This window comes from Arachis hypogaea, chromosome 4 (genome assembly GCF_003086295.3).
Source record: "Arachis hypogaea cultivar Tifrunner chromosome 4, arahy.Tifrunner.gnm2.J5K5, whole genome shotgun sequence".
Taxonomy (NCBI): Eukaryota; Viridiplantae; Streptophyta; class Magnoliopsida; order Fabales; family Fabaceae; genus Arachis; species Arachis hypogaea.
The window spans coordinates 127143467-127167436 of record NC_092039.1 but is presented as its reverse complement, the minus strand read 5'-3'; the positions used below and the strand labels follow the sequence as shown (position 1 = coordinate 127167436).

General features: G+C 36.3%; 4 protein-coding genes across 4 annotated transcripts; 2 read left to right on the top strand and 2 right to left on the bottom strand.

The window, feature by feature from the left end:
• Positions 1–2902: 2902 nt before the first annotated feature.
• LOC112744840 (uncharacterized) lies at positions 2903–7530 on the bottom strand. The gene is made up of 5 exons (XM_072234088.1): positions 7068–7530; positions 6305–6404; positions 4925–6163; positions 3993–4167; positions 2903–3868 (listed from the first exon to the last, which is right to left on the bottom strand). The coding sequence occupies exons 3-5, from the start codon at positions 6092–6094 to the stop codon at positions 3246–3248; spliced, it is 1968 nt and encodes a 655-aa protein (XP_072090189.1). The 5' UTR covers positions 6095–6163; positions 6305–6404; positions 7068–7530; the 3' UTR covers positions 2903–3245.
• A 1446-nt stretch (positions 7531–8976) lies between these two features.
• On the top strand, positions 8977–10262 carry LOC112743445 (serine/threonine-protein phosphatase 7 long form homolog). Its single transcript, XM_072234624.1, has 3 exons — positions 8977–9698; positions 9816–9903; positions 9996–10262. Exons 1-3 carry the CDS (start codon positions 8977–8979, stop codon positions 10260–10262), a joined length of 1077 nt encoding a protein of 358 aa, XP_072090725.1.
• A 7136-nt stretch (positions 10263–17398) lies between these two features.
• LOC112744839 (small nuclear ribonucleoprotein SmD1a) lies at positions 17399–18990 on the top strand. Its single transcript, XM_072234087.1, has 4 exons — positions 17399–17651; positions 17750–17826; positions 18253–18444; positions 18557–18990. Exons 1-4 carry the CDS (start codon positions 17638–17640, stop codon positions 18616–18618), a joined length of 345 nt encoding a protein of 114 aa, XP_072090188.1. The 5' UTR covers positions 17399–17637; the 3' UTR covers positions 18619–18990.
• Positions 18962–20202, bottom strand: LOC112744838 (triphosphate tunnel metalloenzyme 3-like). The gene is made up of 2 exons (XM_072234086.1): positions 19598–20202; positions 18962–19484 (listed from the first exon to the last, which is right to left on the bottom strand). The coding sequence occupies exons 1-2, from the start codon at positions 19815–19817 to the stop codon at positions 19096–19098; spliced, it is 609 nt and encodes a 202-aa protein (XP_072090187.1). The 5' UTR covers positions 19818–20202; the 3' UTR covers positions 18962–19095.
• Between the last annotated feature and the right edge of the window lie 3768 nt (positions 20203–23970).

Genomic DNA, 23970 nt, shown 5'->3' with positions numbered 1-23970 from the left:
ACGTTTTTACTGCATCTTCTTCTTCTTTTTGCTGCACGTTCTTCTTTCTCTTCCTCTTATTCTTTTTCTTTTTTTTTGTTTCTTGCCTTCTCTTTCTCCTTCCTCATTTACGTGCTTTTCTCTCTATTTTCTTTTTTCGTTATTCTCGATTTCCATTGTTTTTTGACATCAAGCTCTAAAATCATTTTTTAAGAAGAAGAAACAGCAGAAGATGAGGAAGAAAAAAAGAAAGAATTCTGAATTATGCATGAGGTGTACTTCAACGAATTTTGGATGTATTTCTGTAATCGTTTGGGTGTATTTCTGAAGTTTCATTATCTTCAATTTTGGCAAGAAACTCGTTTTCATGGAGGAAGAAGAAGAAGAGTCGTTCATAATACATGGCGAGTAGCGTGCTTTAGAAACAGGAAGTGGTTGAATAACGTGCGTTTATTTACTCTTGAATATAAAAGTGTAATACGTGTGTTTTATTGGACTTGTGCCAACTTATAAGACTTGTAATACAAAAAAACTTGTATGTGTAGCAAGCTTCATTTGTATAACACGCTTAATAATTAAATTTGTCATGAAGCTACACCGGCATATAATACAGTTAGAAGTAAGCCAAGTTAAAAAGTTAAATAAGTTTAAATTTGAATTACAAAAATTGGATTCGACTCATAGTTTAATCCGCTTATTAACAATTAAATATATTTATAAAATTTATGTTCGACTCATTAAAATTTATGAATTGACACAATTAATATAAACATAATTTATAATTTTATTTAATTTATATTTAAAAAATACTAATTATATATGTTATTTATCTATTAATTATAGTTCATCTTTTTTATTGTTATAAAAAGATGACTATAAAATTTTATTTCAAAATATTAATATACAAATATATTGCTTTCTTTTAAGAAAAATAATTTAATTACACTTGTCACGTTTTAATTTGTTATCCACTCAACTTACAATATATTATAATTTAAATATGACAAAAATAATATGCCCTCATATATTTAACAAACACGAATATTATAATTATGTGTATGTGTGTAAAATTGTATATTATTATTATAAACTAAAAATATAAAATATATAATATAATATTAGTATAAATAATTATAATAAATAATATATAGTTATAACTTTATATATATAATTAAATTAATTTATTAGCTAATAAATTAAGCTTATTTAAGTTTAAATTTAGGATAAAGTTTAGTTCACAAGTTTATAAATTTCACTTATCACATTAAAAAGTTGAATTTAAACATGTTCATGAATTGACTTGACTCATTTTTAGTACTATCAGAATAGTTGTAATGTTGATGGTGTGGCGGTAACCCATAAACACATTATACTATATTTTGTGACAATCCAAATCGTCACAAAATTACAGCGATTAAAATTTTTTTTACCTCGCTATGCATTTACAATACATTTATGTACATATTTGTGTTTAATTAATCTTGATTATTGAAAACTAACGAACTATAACTCAAATAATATAATTTTTCGGTCTTTATATAAAAGTTTTGGATTCGAGTTTCATTCCTGATACGTTATCTCATACTTCGGCCACCCGCAAAGCTCGGAACGTAACCAGATAAGCTCGGCACCACTTATCCGAAAAATAAAAAACGTGCTTAAACAAAGCAGATCACTAAAATAGAATATGATAACTAATCCATAAACTCGGACTAATCCAGAAAAAACGGGTAAAACAACGTCTATAAAGTCGAGCTAATATTCTCAGCTAAAGATCAAGTTTAATTCTCAGTCTTCATATTTACTTAATTACTCTCACTCGAAATTATCACTAACTTGAGCGTCGGGGTATCTTTTGCAAATATTCCTACTGCGGTGTTTGACCTTAACCGACGTACAGCTCTTCTCCTCTACCTGCAACCTGCTCGAAATTGCTAAGCTCGGTCACTCTAGTACTCGGATGAATCAATTCCTAACTTTAGAAAAAAAATATCTTAGAGCATTGAAAAAATTTGAGGTCGGTACAAGCAGAAACAAGCAATAATTTTGTTGATGTAGCTTTGATGGCTATATAGTAGTGTTAATGATTTACAACTTGAACACTCACTTGACATTCCAATTCAATACAAAATTTGATAGTGGGTTGTTATCTCATCACTTTGATGCATCCAATGAAGATGATATTTAATATCCAATAGACCTTGGTGTGGCTAATTCCTATTGGTTGGTTTCATACCATCATATCATATATTATTTTCTTGCAGTAAAAACGACATCATTAGAGATCCAAAAACGACGAGGATACACCTCTGAATCCTTATTGAGGCGTGAACAATTGTCGTTTGTCTTGTTATTATTGCATCATACTCATAGTGGCAGCATCTATTGTAGTAGTACAACGTTAATATTTACATAGATTTGTGTAATAATAACATATTTGTTGTTTCCCTACTTCTTTCAACAAAACTATTATTCATCACTTTTTTGTGTTCAATTATATATGATGTAAATTTTGGTACATGTCAGAGCAGTGTTAATTTTTTTTTTACTTTTCATGATATTTTCTAACTCGTTTAAAGACTAATACGTAGCAGATCTGAACTCTATTTAAGAGTTTGTTGTTAACCAATAAATGCTTACATACACACAACGAGATTCAGATCCTCGACACTTGCTTAAAAATGCAAGTATATTATATAAAATAATCATGATATATATACATATGCATGATTTTCTACCAAGAAGATTCATTTTCCTTATGACTGTATATTCTGTTTCAGTTTTTTTATGACTATATTATTTTAGCAAACTTTTAATATTGCAATTCTATGGAGAATGGAGATATGATCACAACCAAAAATATGAAGCTAAGGTTTGAATTAATGGAATGAGATGCATAAGAAGATCATAAATTCATAACAAATTCAACAAATCCACAACTACTTCCTTTCTCTTTCTCTTTTTTTTTTAAAAAAAAAAGTACAAATGAAATACAATAGTACTCCATATGAATGAATAATGAACCTATACCTACAACCTAATTCAAATTCTTCAACTTCTCAACAAAATAAAGAACTCAAAATCAATCTCTCAAAATCGACTCCAAAATCAATCTCTCAAAATCGACTCGAAATCAACCTATACATGAATTTTTTTTTTCTCTATATATGTGTCGGCCACAATTTATCTGCCTCTTCCTAACAGTTTAAGCTCAACAATATGAATGCTATAGCTGGACGCAAAAAAACCGAAAAAAAAAACATCTTTCAAAAATTTTCCAAGCTATCTACCATCTCTTGTGCAAGATCCTCTATTAACAACTTAACTATCTCTCTAACAATATCTTCAATACTTTCACCTAACTCTATCCAACTAATTTCACCTCCAAGCATATCATTATCTGCTGAATCCTTAATTGCTTTCTTCTCCTGAGCAACAAGCATCCACCATATCTCCTCCTCGATCATGTTGTCGCTTAGTTCCGCACTCAACCTTCTCGACACTGGCTTTTCCCATGTTGGGACATATGCTGCACATGGCTGCATAATCTTCGATAGTCCTGCATTGATTCGGTCGAAAAGAAGCCGTCTTTCAGATCGTTTCCAAAATTTCTGCTCACCGAATTTCTTTTCAAGGTTTTCGAAAACTGAAGTGCTAATAGGGCATTCTGCAGAGTGCCATGTAGAGAAGTCAGTAAACAAGCTCCTGTTTAAAACACCCGCCTCGGTTAACACCTCAACAAGATAGGAGAAATCTCGACTCTCCTCGGATCTAAATGATCCTACTAAATCTTTCTTCTCTTCATATTCACCAGTAACAGATTTATCTCCACACTCTTCATCACTTGAAATATTCAAGGCAAATACTTCATCATCATCCTCAGAGAAGTCTGAAATCAAGATGCAATGATACAAAGGTAGTTAATAACCGAAACTGGAGGGAGACTAGAAAATGAAACAAATAGTATGATATGTAAAGCGAATTTTGCGAAGGCTTTGCAGATTGTGACACACCATATACATCAGCGCCAGAAGTCTTCAAATTAAATGAAGTTTTGTTTCCAAATGAGGGGTTCATCAGGACTGAAATTGGACTTGGTTCGCATGAATCCTCAGAGCTACCGAGAGAATCCGGGTCAGTTCCAGATAAAAGTGAAGATACAGAATCTTCTTGAAGTTCTGATGCATCCTATAACATACACAGAAGGACAAAAAGTAAATAACTCTGCAATAAAAGTATTCGCAAAGTAAAACGAAAAGATCATCGAATTCCATCAATTTACATAATCATACAGGCCAAAAAAAATTCACAAAAAAACTAAATATGAATTGTCTATTTGAATTCTCTGTTTGATACCCAGTAAAGTAAAACTTAATATGGTTCAGCTTAAATTGAAGGCAATGAAGCAGAACAGACGTAAACATTTAAAACAACATCAAAACTCGCTATAACTAGAACTTAAAATCCCTATCAGTAACATTGTTTTGCTTCAAAACTCTTAAATCTAAACATGGTTGACAAAGACTTCTATTAAAGTGTTACAGGATATGTTGAGCTTACTTTAATAAACTTCAATAAGAGCTTCTAAAACCTAGATGATCAATTAAATTGATGGTTTATTCAGAATTTTAGACATGCAGTCATGATTTTTAACAATTCTTATATATTTAAAGGTCTGAATTCCACTAAACCAATGTGTAGGTCTATACTACTTTCATCTGTTCACTTGATAAATTTCATGAATGTTTTCGTCAAAATATGCCAACTCAGACACCTAAACTTTGTATCCGGAAATAAGCATATGGTAACCAACAGAGGTTTGATTTTTGTCTTGTATCCAACCTCACCATTAAAGATCTATTGAATAGTTTAGTTGTAAGTTTGTAACCCAATTTCATAGCATTAACAACTTGCGGGAAAGTGAAAATAATGATAACAATCATACCTGTTGTGTTGAAGCAGATGAACTGTGACTCAAAGCATCATTGTCTCCCGGTAAGCCCGTTGATTCACATTGCTGCATGGTTGGATTATATAGGCCAGCATAATTCTCTTTAATATGATTAATATCCGAAAAAGAGGAAGAAGATTGGGATTTCTCACTGCTGGACCTAAGGTCCATAGTTTCTGAATAATCATTATGGTTGATACTTTGATTCCTTGACTTCTGTGGAGGCGAATTTTTTGAACTCTTCCTCAAACCCCAGTATTTCTCGAAAAGGTTATCTTCAGTGATGGATCTGCGATTATCAGCAATAAGTGAAGATCCACAAAGATCCACTTTTCTAACACGACTATGCTTATCATCAACCTTGCATCTGAGGTTTGTTTTGATGTTAACATTACCAAAGCGACTTTGCTTATTCATGTTTGTTGTTCCATCCCCTGGAACAGTACCTAAAACTCTCTTTGTAGCATTTCCAGCTTGCACAGAAACATTCTCCGAAATTTTACAAAAAGATCTAGAACTCTGCTTACCAAAATCATCGTCGCGAGAAATTTTCCTAATCTCTCTCATTTCAGGATATACCCTCGTGATTTTAGGATAAAACACCTCTTGGAGCATTCCATTAGCCAAACGAGAATATTTGCAGGAACTTGGAAATAAAACTCCATTTCCCTCCTTTCTAGAATTCGCCTTCGAAGTCGCTGAGTTGAAAGTATCACCCTTCATGTCCAATTGAGATTTTGGAAGCCTAAGTAGTTCATACAATCCAGCCTCTCCATGTTCATGCACATCTTTCTGCGAGAGCTTTCCCTGATTCACATTTGAAGCATCCATAAGCAGTTGTTGTGGCGAGCACTTCGCCTTTGTTCCCAAAAAGTATGGATTTTCTTTCCCAATTTCCCTCGACGGATTATCATGCTTATCTCTCCTTATTGTTTTGACCACTCTAGAAACACCCTCAGGTTCTTCCATTTCTTCATCAGTTCCCGTTCCAAGGGAACGATGCTGGTGCGATGAACGCTTCTTTCTAACACCAATGGATGCAACTTTCTGCAGGTATTCTTCAGAGAGCACTTTCGGTTTATCTCGAACAGGTTCACGGGGAGACACTTTATCAAGACCCATCAATTTTAAAATTACACTTGGTGGTTGGTGTGTAGACTCCATATTCTACAAGACTACTCAATAAACCTCAAACTCGATTCACTCCCCGAAAAAATCAGCCAATAAAAAGGTCTGCAACAAATTACAAGGACTGACACAAAGAAACAAAGGCGATTCGATACATAAAATCTATGCAGCAATGTCTCCCCACTACCTTAGAAAACAACCTATGAATGCAGTGAATCCGAAAAAGCAAAAGAATTGCAAACTAACCCTTTTATTGCATCAATCTTGTGCTGTAGACCAGCAAGAATAATAAATAGGGGATATCAAATCTAGAGCTTCCAATTCTTGGAATCCTCTTCTTGCCTCCCTGTAAATTATGTCAATATTCTAATATTAAAATTAGATTAGGATTAAGAGAAGATAAACTGACAAAAGGTAAGAATACTGAAATGAATAAAGTAAGAGGGGGTAAGTTATGAAAGCAAACTCAATTTCAGCATAACAAAACAAAAAGATTCTCATCAAAGAAGCATTAATGAAAAGCATATTGCAAAACATGGAATTTTTATTATTTTAACAAAAGAAAAAGAAAGAAAGTAGCACCCAATAAGCTGAAGCCTAGTAGTTAACCTTTCATATTTAGTAGCAAATTAAACAATAAAAGCATAAAGGAGAAAGATATCAACACAAGCAGAAACTAAATCAACGAATCTAAATATCCAAAAGAAAAAAAAAATCAATGAATCTGATACAATTATGTGCAATCAACACACAGCAAAGAAAGCAGTGTAAAGTCAAAAGCAAAATCATTCTGATCCCACTACAAACACCAAAATAGAATATTAAAATAGAAATTAAAATCATACTTTGACATATACACAAGCAAAATCAAGATCTTAGCTAAATCATGATTTTCTTCTAAAATGAACCCATAACAACAAAAAAAAAAACCAAAATCAATCATAATCATAAAAAAGAAGAACATCAATTACATAGAAAGAATACCAAAGAGGAGTGTTAGAGAGAGAACCTTCTTCTTGTTGTTGTGTGAGAATTGTGTGCAAGTGAAAGAAGACTTTTCTTGTAGCTTAGTGGCACCCATAATCGAAAAACTCCATTGCATGAAACAAAACCAATCAAAGTTGCTTCCTTTTGCAAGAAAGCAAATTGGGCAATCAACAAAATTCTTTATTTATTATATTATCATCAGAGAAGGAGAAAAGGGACATAAACATCAATTGGGTCAAAAACAGCTGGGGATTTTGACACGTAGCTGTTTCTCCGATAAAATTTGTGAAAATTTTGGGGATACAAAAAGAAGGGATTGTGGATTTACGAAGCGTTGGTTACTTGGTTTAGAATTAGTGTGGGATTGAATGATGAATGAATAAAAAAAGAATGGATTTTGATAAACAATAATGATGAGGTTCCAAGTGGGCCTGAAACTAGTGTTACTTCACAATTTGATCATATAAATTTAGTGTTTATTTTATTGTTAGGTTTAGTTTTAGTTTCGGTTTGTCGCGTGTGGATTTACGCGCCAAACAATAATTGTCTTCTTCGCGTATTTCCCGCCATCAATATATTTTTATTTTTATTTCTATTTATTTTGGTGTTGACTGTTGACTGCACATTTTGTTTGTGCCGCCAAAGTGCTAACCCTAATTATTATTCCTTATATTTTTTTTCGTGAATTTAATTTTGATGCGTTATTAGTGTAAAGTAATTTTACATATATATTCAATTATGTAATATTATATTAATAAAAATAATTATTTTTTATATTAATTATGTGAATGGTCAATTAGTCAGTTAAAAAACGAATATAATTATAGATTGTATTAAGTATCAATACATTAAAATTGAATTCATCTTTCAATACAATAAATTAAGTATCAATTTATTGCAAATTATAATTCAATTAAAGGGCAAAATACTATAATAAGCCAACATCAATCCAAATTTACCTATATGAGCCAAAATGAAAATCGATACAGCAATAAGCCAGATCATATTTTTATGTAATTCGAACCAGGCTAGTTCGAACTTCATCTTCAAATAAATCGAACCAGAGCAGTTCGAATTTCAAATAAAAAATTGAAAGTAAATCGAACCAGCTTGGTTCGAACTAGGAATGCAAGTAATTCGAACCACTCCAGTTCGAATTATGGGTAAATGAGGTCATCATGTAATTCGAACCACTCTGATTCGAATTACTAGTGATTGGCCTATATAAGGAGTTCGAATCAGCCTCATTCGAACCATTCTCACCTTCCTCTGCCCCACCAAATCTCAGAGAAAACGACCCAGATTCTCTCCGAGAAAGACCTGAACGGAATACTCTGCTCATGGGGGACGATCCGGCACGGTTATATCGCTTGGACGGAGTCGCCCATATAGCTGGGGTCATCAACGAAGAGGTTAGTACGGAAATAACTTTGTTTTACCGGTACATGTGAGTTAGTGGTTTGGCATGCGGGTTAGATGTTGGTTTAGTTGGTGGTTTATTTTAGTGGTTTATGTTAGTGATTTCTATTAATGGTTTATGTTAGTGGTTTTTGTTAGTGGTTTATGTTGGTGGTTTATCTTAGTGGTTTATCTTAGTGGTTTATGTTAGTGGTTTATCTTAGTGGTTTATGTATGTGGTTTATGTAAGCGGTTTACGTTAACGGTTTACGTTAGTGGTTTATGTTAGTGGTTTATGTAAGCGGTTTAGTTGTGGTTTTATAATGTTAGATCTTTCATGTCAGTAGCCTATGGTGGTTTCTAATTTAAGTTTCTTATGCAAATGGTTCTCGTTCTTGGATTTTTAAGCGGCTATACATAGTAAGATTTTTTGGTTTATCAATTATCGTGTTGATTATGTTTGTCACCGTTAATTAAGCTGGTTCTAATAATGCGATTCATTTCTTCTTCAACCTCAGCGATGCATCAGGAGCATGCGACGGCAGCAGGGCATGGTCCTGGATGACAGATACGTTCCGTACCTGCAGATGGCTAGTCTTTACCATCTTGCAAGGCTGAACGATAGATGGTTCCGGTTGGACGAGGCCCTTGTCAGTGCGTTTGTTAAGCGATGGCGTCCGGAGATGCACACGTTTCATATGCCGTTCGGAGAGTGCATGATCACACTGCAGGACGTGGCATACCAGCTGGGTTTGCCAGTGGACGGGCGTTACGTCAGCAGCTGCCTATCAGAGTTCCATATATACATCGAGGGTGGCCGTCCAGCCTGGGTTTGGTTCGAGGAGTCGCTTGGAGTGGTACCTCCTCCTAGCCAGGTTCAGAAGTACGCGGTCAACTGCAGCTGGTTTCAGGAAACGTTTGGTGAGTGCCCGGAGGGAGCTGATGAGGATACTGTGCGTCGTTATGCCCGTGCGTACATCATGATGTTGTTGGGCACGCAGCTTTTTGCGGATAAGTTGGGCAACCGCGTTCACATCAGATGGCTTCCGTTTGTAGCTAGGCTGGAGGAGATGGGGACCTACAGCTGGGGTTCTGCAGCACTGGCATGGTTGTACCGGTGCATGTGCCGTGTGGCGAACAGAAATGTTATCAAGCTAGCGGGCCCACTTCAGCTACTTCAGTCATGGATTTTCTGGCGATTTCCTCGGTTTAGGCCTGCAGGATTTAAGACGTTCAGCTGGCCATTGGCCTCGAGGTACTTTACTAATCTTTGTCTATTTCAATTTACTACACATAACCGCGTGTTCATTCATAATGTATTGGATACCCTAAGCACACATATAAGTAGCGGTAACACATGTGCATGTTGCAGGTGGTCAGGTTACATCCCTTCCAGTAGCGAGAAGGGTCCTAGAGTTCAGACGTGGAGGCTCTGGATAGACCGGTTGCAGGATAGAGAGGTCAGTATGTTACTTAATAAGTTTTTTCATTTAACCACGATTTACGAGTTGGGATCACGAGTTGCCCTGACATTGTATCGTTCTGGGTGCAGTTTATCTGGATGCCATACAGTAGCCCCGACGTACTTCAGGTCGTGCATCCCGAGGTTTTGGAGCCTCGGCATATGGTGCTGTGGCGGTCTGTTACATCGCTTATCTACTTTGCCGTCATAGAGTGGCATCAGGTAGACAGGGTTCTTCCGCAGTTTGGAGGGGTGCAGCCCCGTCCACAGGCCGCCCTGAACATCGACTTTCTGATGTCGAAGGACGGCAGAGGCGGCGATCGATGGTTCCCGTCCCATTTGCAGAAGTGGCATTAGTATTGGGACGACCGTACGGAGAGCGTGCTGAGATTCGATGTTGTTGCTGACCCTGGTCCGTCGCATCAGTTCTTGGATTGGTGGAGTCAGCACGGGAAGAGGTTTTTGTCTCCGGATCCGCAGTTGGGCGATCCGAGAGCTGTCACTATTCCTGTTGAGGCCTCACAGCGGGGAGCTAGGCGAGTACCTGAGATGGATCGGCCTGACGACGTGCCGGACAGGAGGCGGGTTGATAGGAGAGCTCGCGTGGGAAAACGTCGTAGCCAGCGTGACTGGGGGTGGCTTGAGCGTGCTATGGAGGCTGGCGACGAGGCCGGCCCCGCTGGGGGTCGACGACGACATCATCCTGGCAGAGGTAGAGGGCGTGCTGCGGTTCATGCCGCTGCACCTGACCCTGAGGACGATGACGATGATCAGCATGGGCCCGAGGGCGGAGATGGTGCAGGGGCGGCTTCAGTTGCTGGTGGTAGTACCCAGGATGGGGTGCACGGAGGTGAGTGGTATGGCTCAGGGATGGGTGACGGGGCTGAGCCTAGTGACGCTGGACTTGGGTCCGGTCCTTTTGGACATTACTTTGTTGGAGTACCCACCGACGACCAGCCTCAGCAGGACGGTACTCCATGGGTTATTCCCGGATCACAGTGGCAGGACTTCCTTGGGGCAGATACGCTTGATGCGGACTTCGGCAGTCCACGGTTTCTAGCAGAGATTTCGGCTATCATGCAGGAGGACGAGCCGGGCAGGAGGCGTCCTCAGACCCCTGGCACGCAGGCACCCTTAGATGTTGATCTGAACGAGCCTGCTACGACACCTGTTGGTGACCATTTTGGTTTGGGAGGTACCCCACATTCCGCTTACACCGCTGCATCATAGTCTGTCGCCGGGCCGTCTGCCGCACCTGTCCATTTTACGCCACCCGCACAGCCTGCCCCGCATGAGGACGCAGATGAGATAGAGGATGAGGAGCCGTTTATCCGCAGAGGTCAGAGGCCACGGGTTCCCCGTCGTTGTGGGACAGGCTCCCACTTGTTTAGATGATTTACATTTCATGTATTTTGGATGTTAGGGTTCACTCATGTACCAGACCGATGTGGATTACTGTTGTTACTTTAGAGCTATTTTTCCTTGTTGTTTCCTCATCTTATTGTACTTAAAAATCTGGTATTTACCTAGTGGATTAGTGACTATGTATTATCATTGAATCATATAACACTTTAGTTATCAACTTTTGCAGTCATGGGATTTCTAGCTATATTCAAATTCAAATGCAACTTTTTCATTACTAGAAGGTAAAAAGATAAACAGATTACATAAGTCATCTTACATAACACGTAACAGGAAAAATAAAATCAATAAACACTAACAATAACAAGATCGCTACTACTGGCCCCCCGTGTGAGACGGTCCTCCAAGCTGTGGGCAACTCCTGCGGGTGTGTCCGGGTTGGCGACAAAGGCCACACCTCTTTGGCCGATTCGGATCTGCCTCGTCCATATTCGTCCGTATCCTAGTGGATCTCGGACGACCCTCTCTTGCACGCCTCTTGGCGGGGTCCGGGATCACGGTTGGCCCGTCGTAAGGTGGCCAGAATCCCTCCGTTATCGGCGGTGTGAATCCCATCTGGTACACACGGAACACTGAACTAATCTGATACATGCTGTGAACATAAGAGGACCAGGTAACCCGTGAGTAGGCGCAGCATGCAAGTGCGTGCTGGCACGGGAAATGAAGTGCCTGGAAGTACCCGCAGTCACAGGTCCGGGACGCAAGCGATACTCTGTAGGTACCCAATGAGAAAGAGCCCGTCGGAGTGGTCTCGGCTACGGTGAACTCGGAGTTATGCCGGTCATACAAAGTCACCGTGAATCACCGCGAATTCTTCAAGTTGGCCTCTATACACTTCACCAAGTACTGACTGAATTGCTGTCCGGTTCCCATCTGGGCCTCAGCCTCTCTACCCTTGCGAACAAAGAGTTCCGCAAGCCTTCCATATGTTGCCTTCACCAAAGAGCATACAGGGAGGTTTCTGACACCCTTTAGGATTGAGTTCACACACTCCGAGATATTCGTCGTCATGTGACCGAATCTCCGTCCCTCATCACGATGCTGAGTCCATAAGGAATAATCAATCTGGTTCGCCCACTCACACATCGCCGGGTCTTCAGACCGAAGAATATCAAACCAGTAATCAAACTCAACCTCGGTCTTGGCATATGCGGCATTCACTAGAAGCCTACGTGCATCCTTGCCCTTGAAGGTAAGGGCAAAATTAGCCGCTACGTGTCGAATGCAGAATGCACGGTATGCAGATGGAGGTAACCAACCTCCGTCCGGAGCCTCAAGCGCAGCCTTTATGCCGTTATGCCTGTCCGATATAACCAGAAGACCGGGCTGCGGTGTCACGTGCTGTCTAAGGTGGGAGAGAAAGAATGACCAAGACTCTGCATTCTCACCTTCTACTAGTGCGAATGCAACGGGTAGAATGTTGGAGTTCCCGTCCTGTGCAATCGCGATGAGCAAAGTACCCCCGTACTTCCCATACAGATGGGTCCCGTCAATGCTAACTAAGGGCTTGCAATGGCGAAATGCCTGGATGAGCGGTGGAAACGTCCAGAAAAGTATGTGGAAAAAAGCTTGAGACTCGTCTACTTGTCCACTAACTCGAACGGGGCTCGTCCGTAGGATTGCAACAGTACCGGGCATCGTCAACTGGACTCCCAAAACCCACCTGGGGAGCTCGTTGTATGACTCATCCCAGTCACCGTATACGAGGGCAATTGCCTTCTGCTTCGCCATCCAGACCCTCCTGTAAGTCGGCCTAAACCCGAAGTGTGCTGCCGTGGCATTTAGAAGCACCTTGATGCTGACGGATGCATCAGCCCTAACCATTGGCATAACGAACGCGGAAATCACATGATAATCCAAGCTCCTGTGGTCACTCGAGATGGAGGTCGCAAGACAAGTGTGAGGTCCATTGTACCGCTTGACCTCCCAAATGCCCTTGCGCTTCCGCAGACTCAGTCGAATCAACCATGTGCACCCATTCCCAAACTCAGAACACTTGCCCACATAACGGCGATGATCAGACTCCACAACCTTGTACTGTACCCCTCGCCGGATGCTGTAAGTCTTCACACTTAACAGGGCCTCGTCTTTATCCTGAAATTGCTGACCAACCTGGAACTCTGTCAAACCAGCAGTCCCTTCAGCATCTCTAGCTCCGAATCCAACAGAGTGCCCTGAAACACCCTCTTGCCTCATGGCATCTAGGTCCAAAGAGGAAAAATGTGGTGGATACTGCTGTGTGCCAGAACTAGAACCACCGACTACCAATGCAGGCTCAGTCGCTCCAACCTCGTCGCCGCTGTCATCCTCAATCATATCCGGCTCGACGTCGTCCTCCTCTACATCACCCAACACTCCGTCTCCGACGCCAACCGGTGGAACTCCCTGTAAAGCGTTCGGCAGAATATCAACTGATCCTACCACGTCGCCTACTCCATCATTCAGATCAACAGCAAAAGACGGGGAGGCGACTGGTTCGACCGCTGGCTCGTACACAGGGACGGACGAAGAAGCAATGGCAGGCCTGGAACTCGAACCGGCTGCCGCTGCTTCAGTGGTGGCATTCCGGTTCGAACCCCCTGAGCTGGATACCACATCAACCAACTTTGCCAACAACTCTGGTGTCCTCACCTCGGGAAACTGCCTCCGACATAGAAACATGACTTGCAGGTCCTCATCACTACCAATCGTGAAGCAATCATACTTCACCGTATCCTGCAAGACAGTGATTGGAATGCGATAGAAAAACTTCTTCACTCGCTTCGCACTTTCCAGACCAAGTTTCATCAGCACAGATCTAACAAGATCATCATAGCTCGTCGTTGGTTTCACGACAATACAGAGAGGATTCTTATCTGTAAACTTCACACCGGAGCGAGTTTTCCTCTTAATGGATCCTCTATGGTGAACCAAAACCACAAAACTCTCCTCACTAGCCATATTACACCCTCTATGAGAGCAACTCACGTTTAGAACCATATATATACTGCACTGTCTACCACTAAATCGAACCGGACTGGTTCGAATTCAGTTTGTGTAATTCGAACCAGCCTGGTTCGAATTACTTGATGCAGCGTCTCCCCATATAATTCGAACCAGCTTGGTTCGAATTATGTGCTACGTTTTCCTCCCAAGTAATTCGAACCACCCTGGTTCGATTTACTTGAATGAATTTCTCTCTTAGTAATTCGAACCACCCTGGTTCGAATTACTCATGAATAGAGTTCGAACCACACTGGTTCGAATTATATAAATATAGGGTTTGGCTCATTGCAGAAACGAATTTCACTTTGGCTCATTTAGGTAATTTGCAACTTCCCTTGGTTTATTCTAGTTTTTTGCCCTCAATTAAAATTTGTTGATACTTGATAGTTAATAGATTGATATATACACAAAATAAAATTTAAAAATCTAATATTTATTTAAATGAAGGAATAAATTTATCACTCGATTAATTTAAATTAATTTGTAAAATAACTAATACAAATTAAGATACTTAAAAAAAATTAGGAATATAAAGCTCAGATGTCAATTATTAGTAGATATAATTGTCCAATAAGAAAAAGATTATCAAAATTATTTGATATTTAAAGAAAATCAGCTAAAAACAGTCATAATTTACCTTATTTAATATTTATTAATTATTATGACAATTAATTAATTGCTATTTTTTTTTGTCTAACCAGCATTACCCAAAGATTATATGGGTTATGAGAAGTAGTGGTGACCTTTCCTTCTTTTATAACATTACACTATGATTCAGATAATATTAAAAATTCATAGACATTTTGTTTCCCCATGTATTTGTCTTTACTTGGTTTATAAAACTACTCCGAATTGTATAATATATGCAACAATATTATATAGTTCCTTATGAATACTAATGACCCCAATCACTCCATTCAAATCCAAATTGGAATTCAAAGAAGTTCTAGGCATATATCCATGTTGATTAAGGCCAAAATTTTTTAGAAAGAAAAAAAAAATGGATCATATGCGTCTAAATCAATGTTATACATATGTAAGATTCAATGTCCCTCGTATATAATTACATATAATCTACTTAAAGAAAAGCAAGATTGATTAGATAACATAGACAAAAATATAGTAGCTATAAATGACCCATGAGTCCATGACATTTTCACTTGAATGGATGTTCTATTTAAAAGGAACAGGTAGAGAAGAACACTTTACTACTATACTTCCGATCCTTAATTATGTTAATTACATGATTTTGAATTTAATCAATTTGGATTAGTAGAGTTATCAGTTCATTTTCATTCGCTTAAGTAAATATTGGAGATATTGATTAGCAATAGATCCTTAAATAAAATTTAGATCTACGACAGATTAATTTTTGACTTGTCGAGTTAAGAGAGAGGATGAATAACTATTATTGTAAAGCCAGAATTTGTCTTATTTAACATTAATTAATTATCGCAACAATTAATGAATGCTAAATATGGCAAGTTATGACTGTTTTTGGCTGATTTTCTTTGGTTACCAAACATTTCCTATTGTAAAATAGCTAGTTCTATTAGCAATAAGATGGACATTTTTCAATAATTCCACTCCTTCCAATAATTCTTTAACTTTATAATGACCAATTTGATTGTGTTCTGTGTAAATGAAGTTTGAATTCAATTTATCCCTCTCATTATGGATCTTAATTATTAACATTCTAAGAATAATTAGTACTATGTGGGACCTTTTAAGAAATGGTGCATGCGAGGCCATTATATTATGTTGGATAATTAAAATATTAATTTTTTTTATTGAGTGTTTTATAAAAATATGTAGCCTGGATTTTTGTTTTTATTGTGATGTTCATTTCCTTCATAGTTCCTCCCTATTTCTTGGTAAGAAACGTACACATATATTTGTTTAATTTTATAGTCAGCATCAAACACCGACCGAAGTATGAAGCAATTAACTCATTAAGTTGATTTTTCTATGCTATCTTAAGATTGCAACATCTTCATGGAATATGGAATAATAATAGGACAAATCTATGCTCAATAATCACTATCATCTTAATAATTCCTTAAATAATTTTTGTGCCACCCTAAGAAATTAAAAAGCCTTCATATTTGACTATTATTTTCGGAAAATCCTTCAACATGTTGGTTGCCGTCCATTTATATTTGAGTTTTTATTTTCTCCTCACTTCAATTTAGTTTCGTGTCACTATTTTTCATCTTTTTTTCTTTTTTAGGAAAATAGACTTAATATTAATTGATAAAATAATTTAATTAGATATAAGCGAGAGATTATATAAATTAATAAATAAGAACATAAAGCAACAGCCCATTGCCACCACAAAAGTTATTTATTATAGTAGAGAAGTCTAAAATTTTATAAGACTTTTGTTTAGATTTTAATTCATATATATTCAGAGTCTCGCACTTATTTAAATGGATAAGTAAGTTAATTAGTGATTAATCTAAGTTAATTATTTTTTTGGTCGAATAAATTGGACAATTTTTAATTATAGACATTACACACTACATATTTAATGGTTATGTCTATTATTAGGCTACGGTCAAAATTCAAATTTTTTTTGTAATCAGTAGATTGGACAACTCCCAATTCTAGGTATCCCAATAAATTGGACAACTCTCAATCATAGGTACACAACACACCCACACACTTCTCATACTTTTTATCACATTTTTTTTTCAATTGCAATCTCTAGAGTTTGAATCCTAAACCTTTGAAGTAGGGAGGGAGAGATATGCCATATGAGTTAAGACTGATTGACCTACTCAACCAAAGCTTTAGTTGCGGTTGGTATTTTTTTTTTTTTGGACATGGCCATGGGCCAGAGATCTGGCCCTGCCAAACAACTAGAACCCAATTCGTCCCATAACCTGACCCCGTTGATGCCCGACCCTAATAGTCTTGCATACTTGGACTCTTGGAGCATGCTATTTTTTGGGGACAATTATACATGCTGTTTTAAAAAATTGCCAGCCCTCCAAAATAAAAAATTGGGCTTGGAACATAGTCTTGTATGAATTTCGGATCCAGTTATGTATTGTACAAAAAAAAAAAAAGCGTATTGTGAAGATAATGTATTAAGATTCAGACGAGAATACCCTGAATGAAATTAAAAAGACAATTGTATCCCTAAATCCAAAACCCAAATCGAAAAGAAGCCGCTTCTGAAGATTTCAATTTTTCGCAGTTTGCCCTAATCTCTCTGGTCGCCTCCCAAAAGCTGATTAGCTGAAAGGAAAACGCCGCGCCACTGCCTGCAACCACCGTTCTCCGGCCGCCGCCCCTCACCACTCCCTATCTCACCTTCATCATGAAGCTCGTCAGGTCTCTCTCTCTCTCTCTCTCTCTCTCTCTTTTTCTTTTTTAAATTTTGAATTTTGAATTTTAGGGTTTTAGAACTTAATATGATGTTATTTGAGCAGGTTTTTAATGAAGTTAAACAATGAAACTGTGTCAATTGAGCTCAAGAATGGTACCATTGTTCATGGCACCATTACAGGTTGGTTTTTTTTCCTTCTTCATATTTTTGTTACTGAAAAAAATTGTTATCTTAACCTAATTCAGTGATTGCCAAATTCTTATTATAATGCTTTCATTAAAAGGTTATCAAACTCGAGAGTTCATTTGAATTCGTGTAGCTTAGGTAAATTTGAATAGTAAATTTGAACTCTTGAACTCTTAGTATGCTGACCTTGCTTGCAATTAAAGTATTAGATTTGGAGTAGTAGGAAGATATTTGATTTCTTGAAACTTGGTTGATTATTGGAAAATCTCTAAGCTTTTTTAGAATATAAGTTCTCTAATTTATGCTAAAATTAAGCTTATTATTAATGATTAGTAATGCTTATTATTGCCTATTGGCCGGTGTCGAATCTACTTTCCAGTGTCTGGAAAATCATGTTAATGGTGGGACATTTTGCCACAGGTGTTGATATTAGTATGAACACACATTTGAAAACAGTTAAAATGACTCTGAAAGGGAAAAATCCGGTGACTCTGGATCATCTCAGTGTGAGGGGTAACAACATCCGTTACTATATTCTTCCCGACAGCTTGAATCTCGAGACTTTGCTTGTTGAGGAGACACCTAGGGTCAAACCCAAGAAGCCAACTGCCGGTACTCTATATAGCTTTTCTCCAGAGTTCTTCATTCATGCTCTTTCGGTTGTTCTAATGGTATCCCTGTCGTAGTGAGTTATGGACTTAAAAAGTTTTTATTGCATTTGCAGGGAAGCCTTTGGGGAGAGGACGGGGACGCGGGCGTGGACGTGGTCGTGGTCGCGGCCGTTGAGTTGTGGTTCATAATTTTTGTGACATGTGGTTTGAAGCTATGTTTGGGAGGATTTCTGAGGTGGTGTTAGACCTTTAGGAACATCTGAGAAGCAGAATTGTTAGTCTGTTCCAACTGTTTTCTTGCAGAAGCTGATTTCTCTGATGTATCCTTAATTATGATTAGCTTATAACTACCGACTTAAGTTTGACCCAACATTTTAGCAATATTGATGTACTGTCCATGACTTAGTGATGATACAAAACATAGTAAATAGGCCCAAGAGAAAGCCTAATGCTCTTGAACTATTTGTGAGATATTTCCTGATTATTCAGATTCTTATGTTTAATACATGCACGGCATATATTTAAGAATGTGTGCTTTATAAATCAATGTAGTAGTGAATTGTTCAGTGTGCTGCATATATGATTCACAGAACAATGTTGTGTTTTAAAAACACCCTAATCATATCATGCATTCAACATACTAATTACTACCTCATTGAGGCAACTTCCTGGACTGAAAAATGGCAAACTTAGAAACATTAGAATATGAATATTGCACTCCATTCTCTTTGAGGAAGTCCTCAAGCAATTCCTTGTGCTTTTCAGGGTCAGCACTCTCACATTCCAACTCATAGTTTGTACCAAAGTCATAGTTGGTCTCATCCAGCTCCAGCTTCAACCCTCTCCACTCATGCACAGCCCTCAAGTTCCTAAACCCTCCCAAGCACACAACCCCACTTGCACCAAAACCATATTCATCTCTCACCCTCCTCAGTACCTTCGAATTGTCGACTGATAAGAGCCTCCATGGCTCGGCAATGCATGCTCGACCGAGCACAGGGTCAAATGGCTCCTCATGCTCCTCCATGCGGCTCACCCCACCTAGTAGGAATTATTGTTAGTACACACAAGAGTTAACTGCATGAATAAGTCTTCAATATCTGAAACTATAATAGAAAGAGGAGTAGTAATTAGTGTTTTCTCATCACCACTACCTGAGATCATAGGCTTGGCTTTGAGGGAAAGAACACAATTTTGATCCATGTCGTAGAACCGGACTCGGAGAACCGCAAGGTTGGAGGTGAGCTCTGAGTTTGTTCCATCAAAGAAGATGTTTTCTTGTATTAAAGTTTTGGTGTGAAATTGAGAGAGCAACTTGGAAAGCTTCTGGTGAGATGCTGAATCTTGTAGCCGAAGCTTAATCTCTACTTCCATTTGTAATTATAACCTTCTTAATCAAGCTTGACAGAGAATGAGTTGTTTCAAGTTTCCCAAGTTTATTCTGTGCCTCTTGAAATGGATAAGATTCATGCTAAACAACAATTTCCGTGAGACAAAAGTATAGTTCAAAAAACAACAAAACCAAACCAGGAGGTATATGCTTTTGCCTAAGACTTTTTTTTTTTTTTTTTCTCAAAATTTTAATTGGCGTTAATTTTTCACTACAAAAGAATTGCAATTACATGAAGATTATGTAAATCAAAATTATGTATACTAACAAAAATCATTTTTTTAACTCTTTTTTTTTCATGACACAATAAGATAAAGAGATATAAATATATTGTTATTCTTGTATTGAATGAAACACTGAAACAAATACACTTATCTCAATGAGACTATAGTTATATATAAACGTTGACCAAAAACATTTTTTACCCAAATAAGAAAAATAAAATATATTAAAAAATAATCTTCTCATCTTTGGCTCAAACTTATCATAATATATATGTTTTATTATAAACTCTTAAACATATTGTCCAGCCACATTACTACAAAACAATATTATACAGGTAACTTCTCGCCATAGCCTTTGGTGATGAGATATAACTAAGTTTGCCCCCTTATTAGTTGAAAATAATTAACATTACACAAATTTCAAGAAAATTGAATTGATTTCATAAAAGCTTATAAACTCTTTGATTTTTCCTCTCTCAATTTGACTTCATTAGTATATAAAAAAAAATGGATGGAAGAGAGAAAGGTGCCATAGCAGCACTAATAATTTTAATTGGTGCAATATTAACTTTTGCATGCTTCCCTTTTTTGCTAAGAAAACATCATCAAATAGTTTCATGGGGTGCACATGGTGTTGCTCTATTCATAGTCTTATTCTTTGCTCTATTCTCTTGTTGTGTTACTTGTGTTCCTCATTTCATCAAAAGGTTCAATAATAGGGGCAAGATTGCACCATCTACTTCTTCTTCTGATACTATTGTTGCTCATCATCATCATCAACAACAACAACAACATCAGCTTGTAGCCATGGTTTGATCTTTGATGCTTCATATCATCATCATCATAATGCATATAATTGCTCAAACTTTAATATTATGAAGCTAAGACTCATTCATGGTGTTAGAATATAATTAGCATCAATTAGTGTTATTTAGTATATCTGAATATTTATTATAGAAGATTACGTCTTTATTATTACGATTCTCTTAGTACCTATAAATATCCTTGGTGGAAACTCGGGTGCAGTCGACTTCACGTGAAGTTGATAGTTGAGAGCCGTTAGATGAAAATTTAGTCAAATCAGTCAAATCATTTAACGACTCTCAGCTATCAACTTCACATGAAGTCGACTGCAGCCGAGTTTCCACCAATATCCTTTCATATTGTATCATTCCAGACAACTTGAATAAACAACCTGAATACACTCAATAATATACAAATCATTTCTCCAGTCTAGTCTCTTGTTTCCAACACATGGTTTGTGTATTTGACTATTTGTGACTGAATAAGCTAAGCCATATGTATTATATATTTATATATCGTTATTGCTAAGTTTACTTATTTTTATGATGTAATTTTAAAAAATATATCTATATAGTATAGAGTTTAATTATGATATATTTCAAAATTATCATATATAGTTCATGATATATATGAGTTTTTTTTTTTTTGGGTGTATTATTCTTATTTTGGCCTTGGAGGAGTTTTATTGTCTTACCTCGTGCATTATTTGAACAAATTTTTTTTTTGGGTAAGAAGGAGCATGCCCAACCACTTGAACACGTGACCCTAAAAAAAAAAACTTTACTCATATCACTTTAGAGATAGAATTCTATGAAAAGATTAAGAATAAACTATTTTGTAGTCAACAATTAATTAACATTTTTATTTTTCCTTCTTAATTAATATCTTGATTATCCACTACTTTATTGATGACGAATTGTATATAAGTTCATCATTATTAGTTATCCAATTATTTATACATAATAGCTAATAACTAATGCATAAGTGACTAAATTCATCGGTCTAAACATGGTATAATTTAACTTGAAGTAAGCCTCAAATTCAAACTGTAAAATAATTAAGTGAGCGACAACATTAAAATTTAGATAGAAAAATATATTTAACATTGCAGTAATTATCATCGATTCGGATATAGTTACTTTTATTAAAATAATTCATATAAAATATATACTAAAATATAAAAAAAATATATTAAAAATATATAAATAATATATATAAATATAAAAGTATATAATGACTGATTCTTATATATACTGTCATATAGATGTTAAAATTGAATCTGTGATCAAATCAATAAAAGTATAAAATAAAAATTTAAAATACATATCTTTACTAACATTTTAATAAAAATTAAATTTCAAATTCTAAAAATAATTAATACAAAAATAAACATAAAATTTGTCAGTATTATTACATTAATATCTTAATTTGACATAATAAAAATAACAATATATAAATTATATCTAAAGAATAATTTTAAAATTTTAGTATTTTTTTATTTGACAAATATAAAGTTACATCCTAATTGGTTTTATTTTTATTTGCATTTTTCACAGAATTATTATTAGATGGCTTAAAAGAAAACATGTCATGCATGTTAAATTTGGTATAAACAAATGTAGCACCTGTCTAACCTAAAAAATAGAGCACTTAAAAAAAGAAAATTAGTAGTCACTCAAATTAAGAGAATACAATTTGGTATCATATATAACTGGCCTAAACTGTGTCATTTCAACTCTATATACAAATATTATAAATATTATACTCAACTCTTTAATAGGATATCAAGCCACATATACATACATAAACTAGTACTAGTATAATATATACATAACTTTTCATCCAAACCTTTGGTGAAATGAAATACTAATATACTAATATACTTACCCCTCAATGGTAGCCAAAAGTTATATATAATAAAGATGTAATGTTATAGTTTTAATTGAACAAATCTTCATTAATTTAATTTTAATTTCACCAATCAACATTATAAAACATATATTATGAATGCAGTCCCAAGGTCACACACACACACAAACACATATTTATATAAACAGATATGTGTGTATTCTCATCATTTTCTGCCAAAGATAAGAACAACAATAATTTCTTCTCCATTCTTTTCCTTCTAGAGGGGAAAAAAAAAGAAAAAAAAAAAGAGAGAGAGAAAGAAGAGTAGTGATGTTGAATAGCAGAGGAAAATCAGCAATTCTAGCAGTGTTACTTTTCTTCAGTACGATCTTGTCATGTTTATGTCTAATCCTAGTGTTCCATTTCATAAAGGAATTGGTAGCTACAACAAAGAACAAAGCTAGCACTAGTACTAGTAATTATATTAATAATAGGAATCATAATAAGCAGCAACAAGAAATTCTTTGGGCAGGGTTTAGCTTTGCTTTGATCATAGTTTTTGCATTTACTTTTGTTGTGATTGCCATATTTTCTGGTTGTGGTATGATTCAAGAAATTGATACTTGTAACAACAAGATTGCACCTGCACCCATCACCGATCATGATCATCACCATCATCCACCCACTGTTTAGCATATATATAACACTTTATTTATGCAAATTATTATTATTATTATTATTAATTCATGGGCCTATTATCAAAATTCTTGTCATTCTTACTGATTCTACAATGCAGAATTAGTTATTTTGCTACTTATTTTTAATTTGTTGAACTTTTTTCTCCAAAATATGAGTAAATGAGGCTAAAAATTTTTTATATGGAAGCAAAATGAATAATATACTTTAACATGATAATTTTTGGTATTTTTTAAAATTATGGGAGTACTAAAAAGTTGAAAAAAATTTAGAATACACAAATCGCATGACTTGTGGTTGGACAAATATGAATTTCGGAAGCTAGAAAACGGACCCTCCGAGTTGTTTGTTGTTGTCAATTTTTTTATGAAATAGAATATCAAACGCAATTTGGACCGTCCGCTTTATTGATGGAGAACTCGCATGGTCCGAATTCTGTTTCACTGATACCACATGGCTGTAAAGCACCTGTATTCTCCAGTCCAACACCACTTTTACTTCCATATTCAAATTAAAAAGTGAGTAAACGAAGCTTGTTCTTATAGTATATATGAAACCTAAT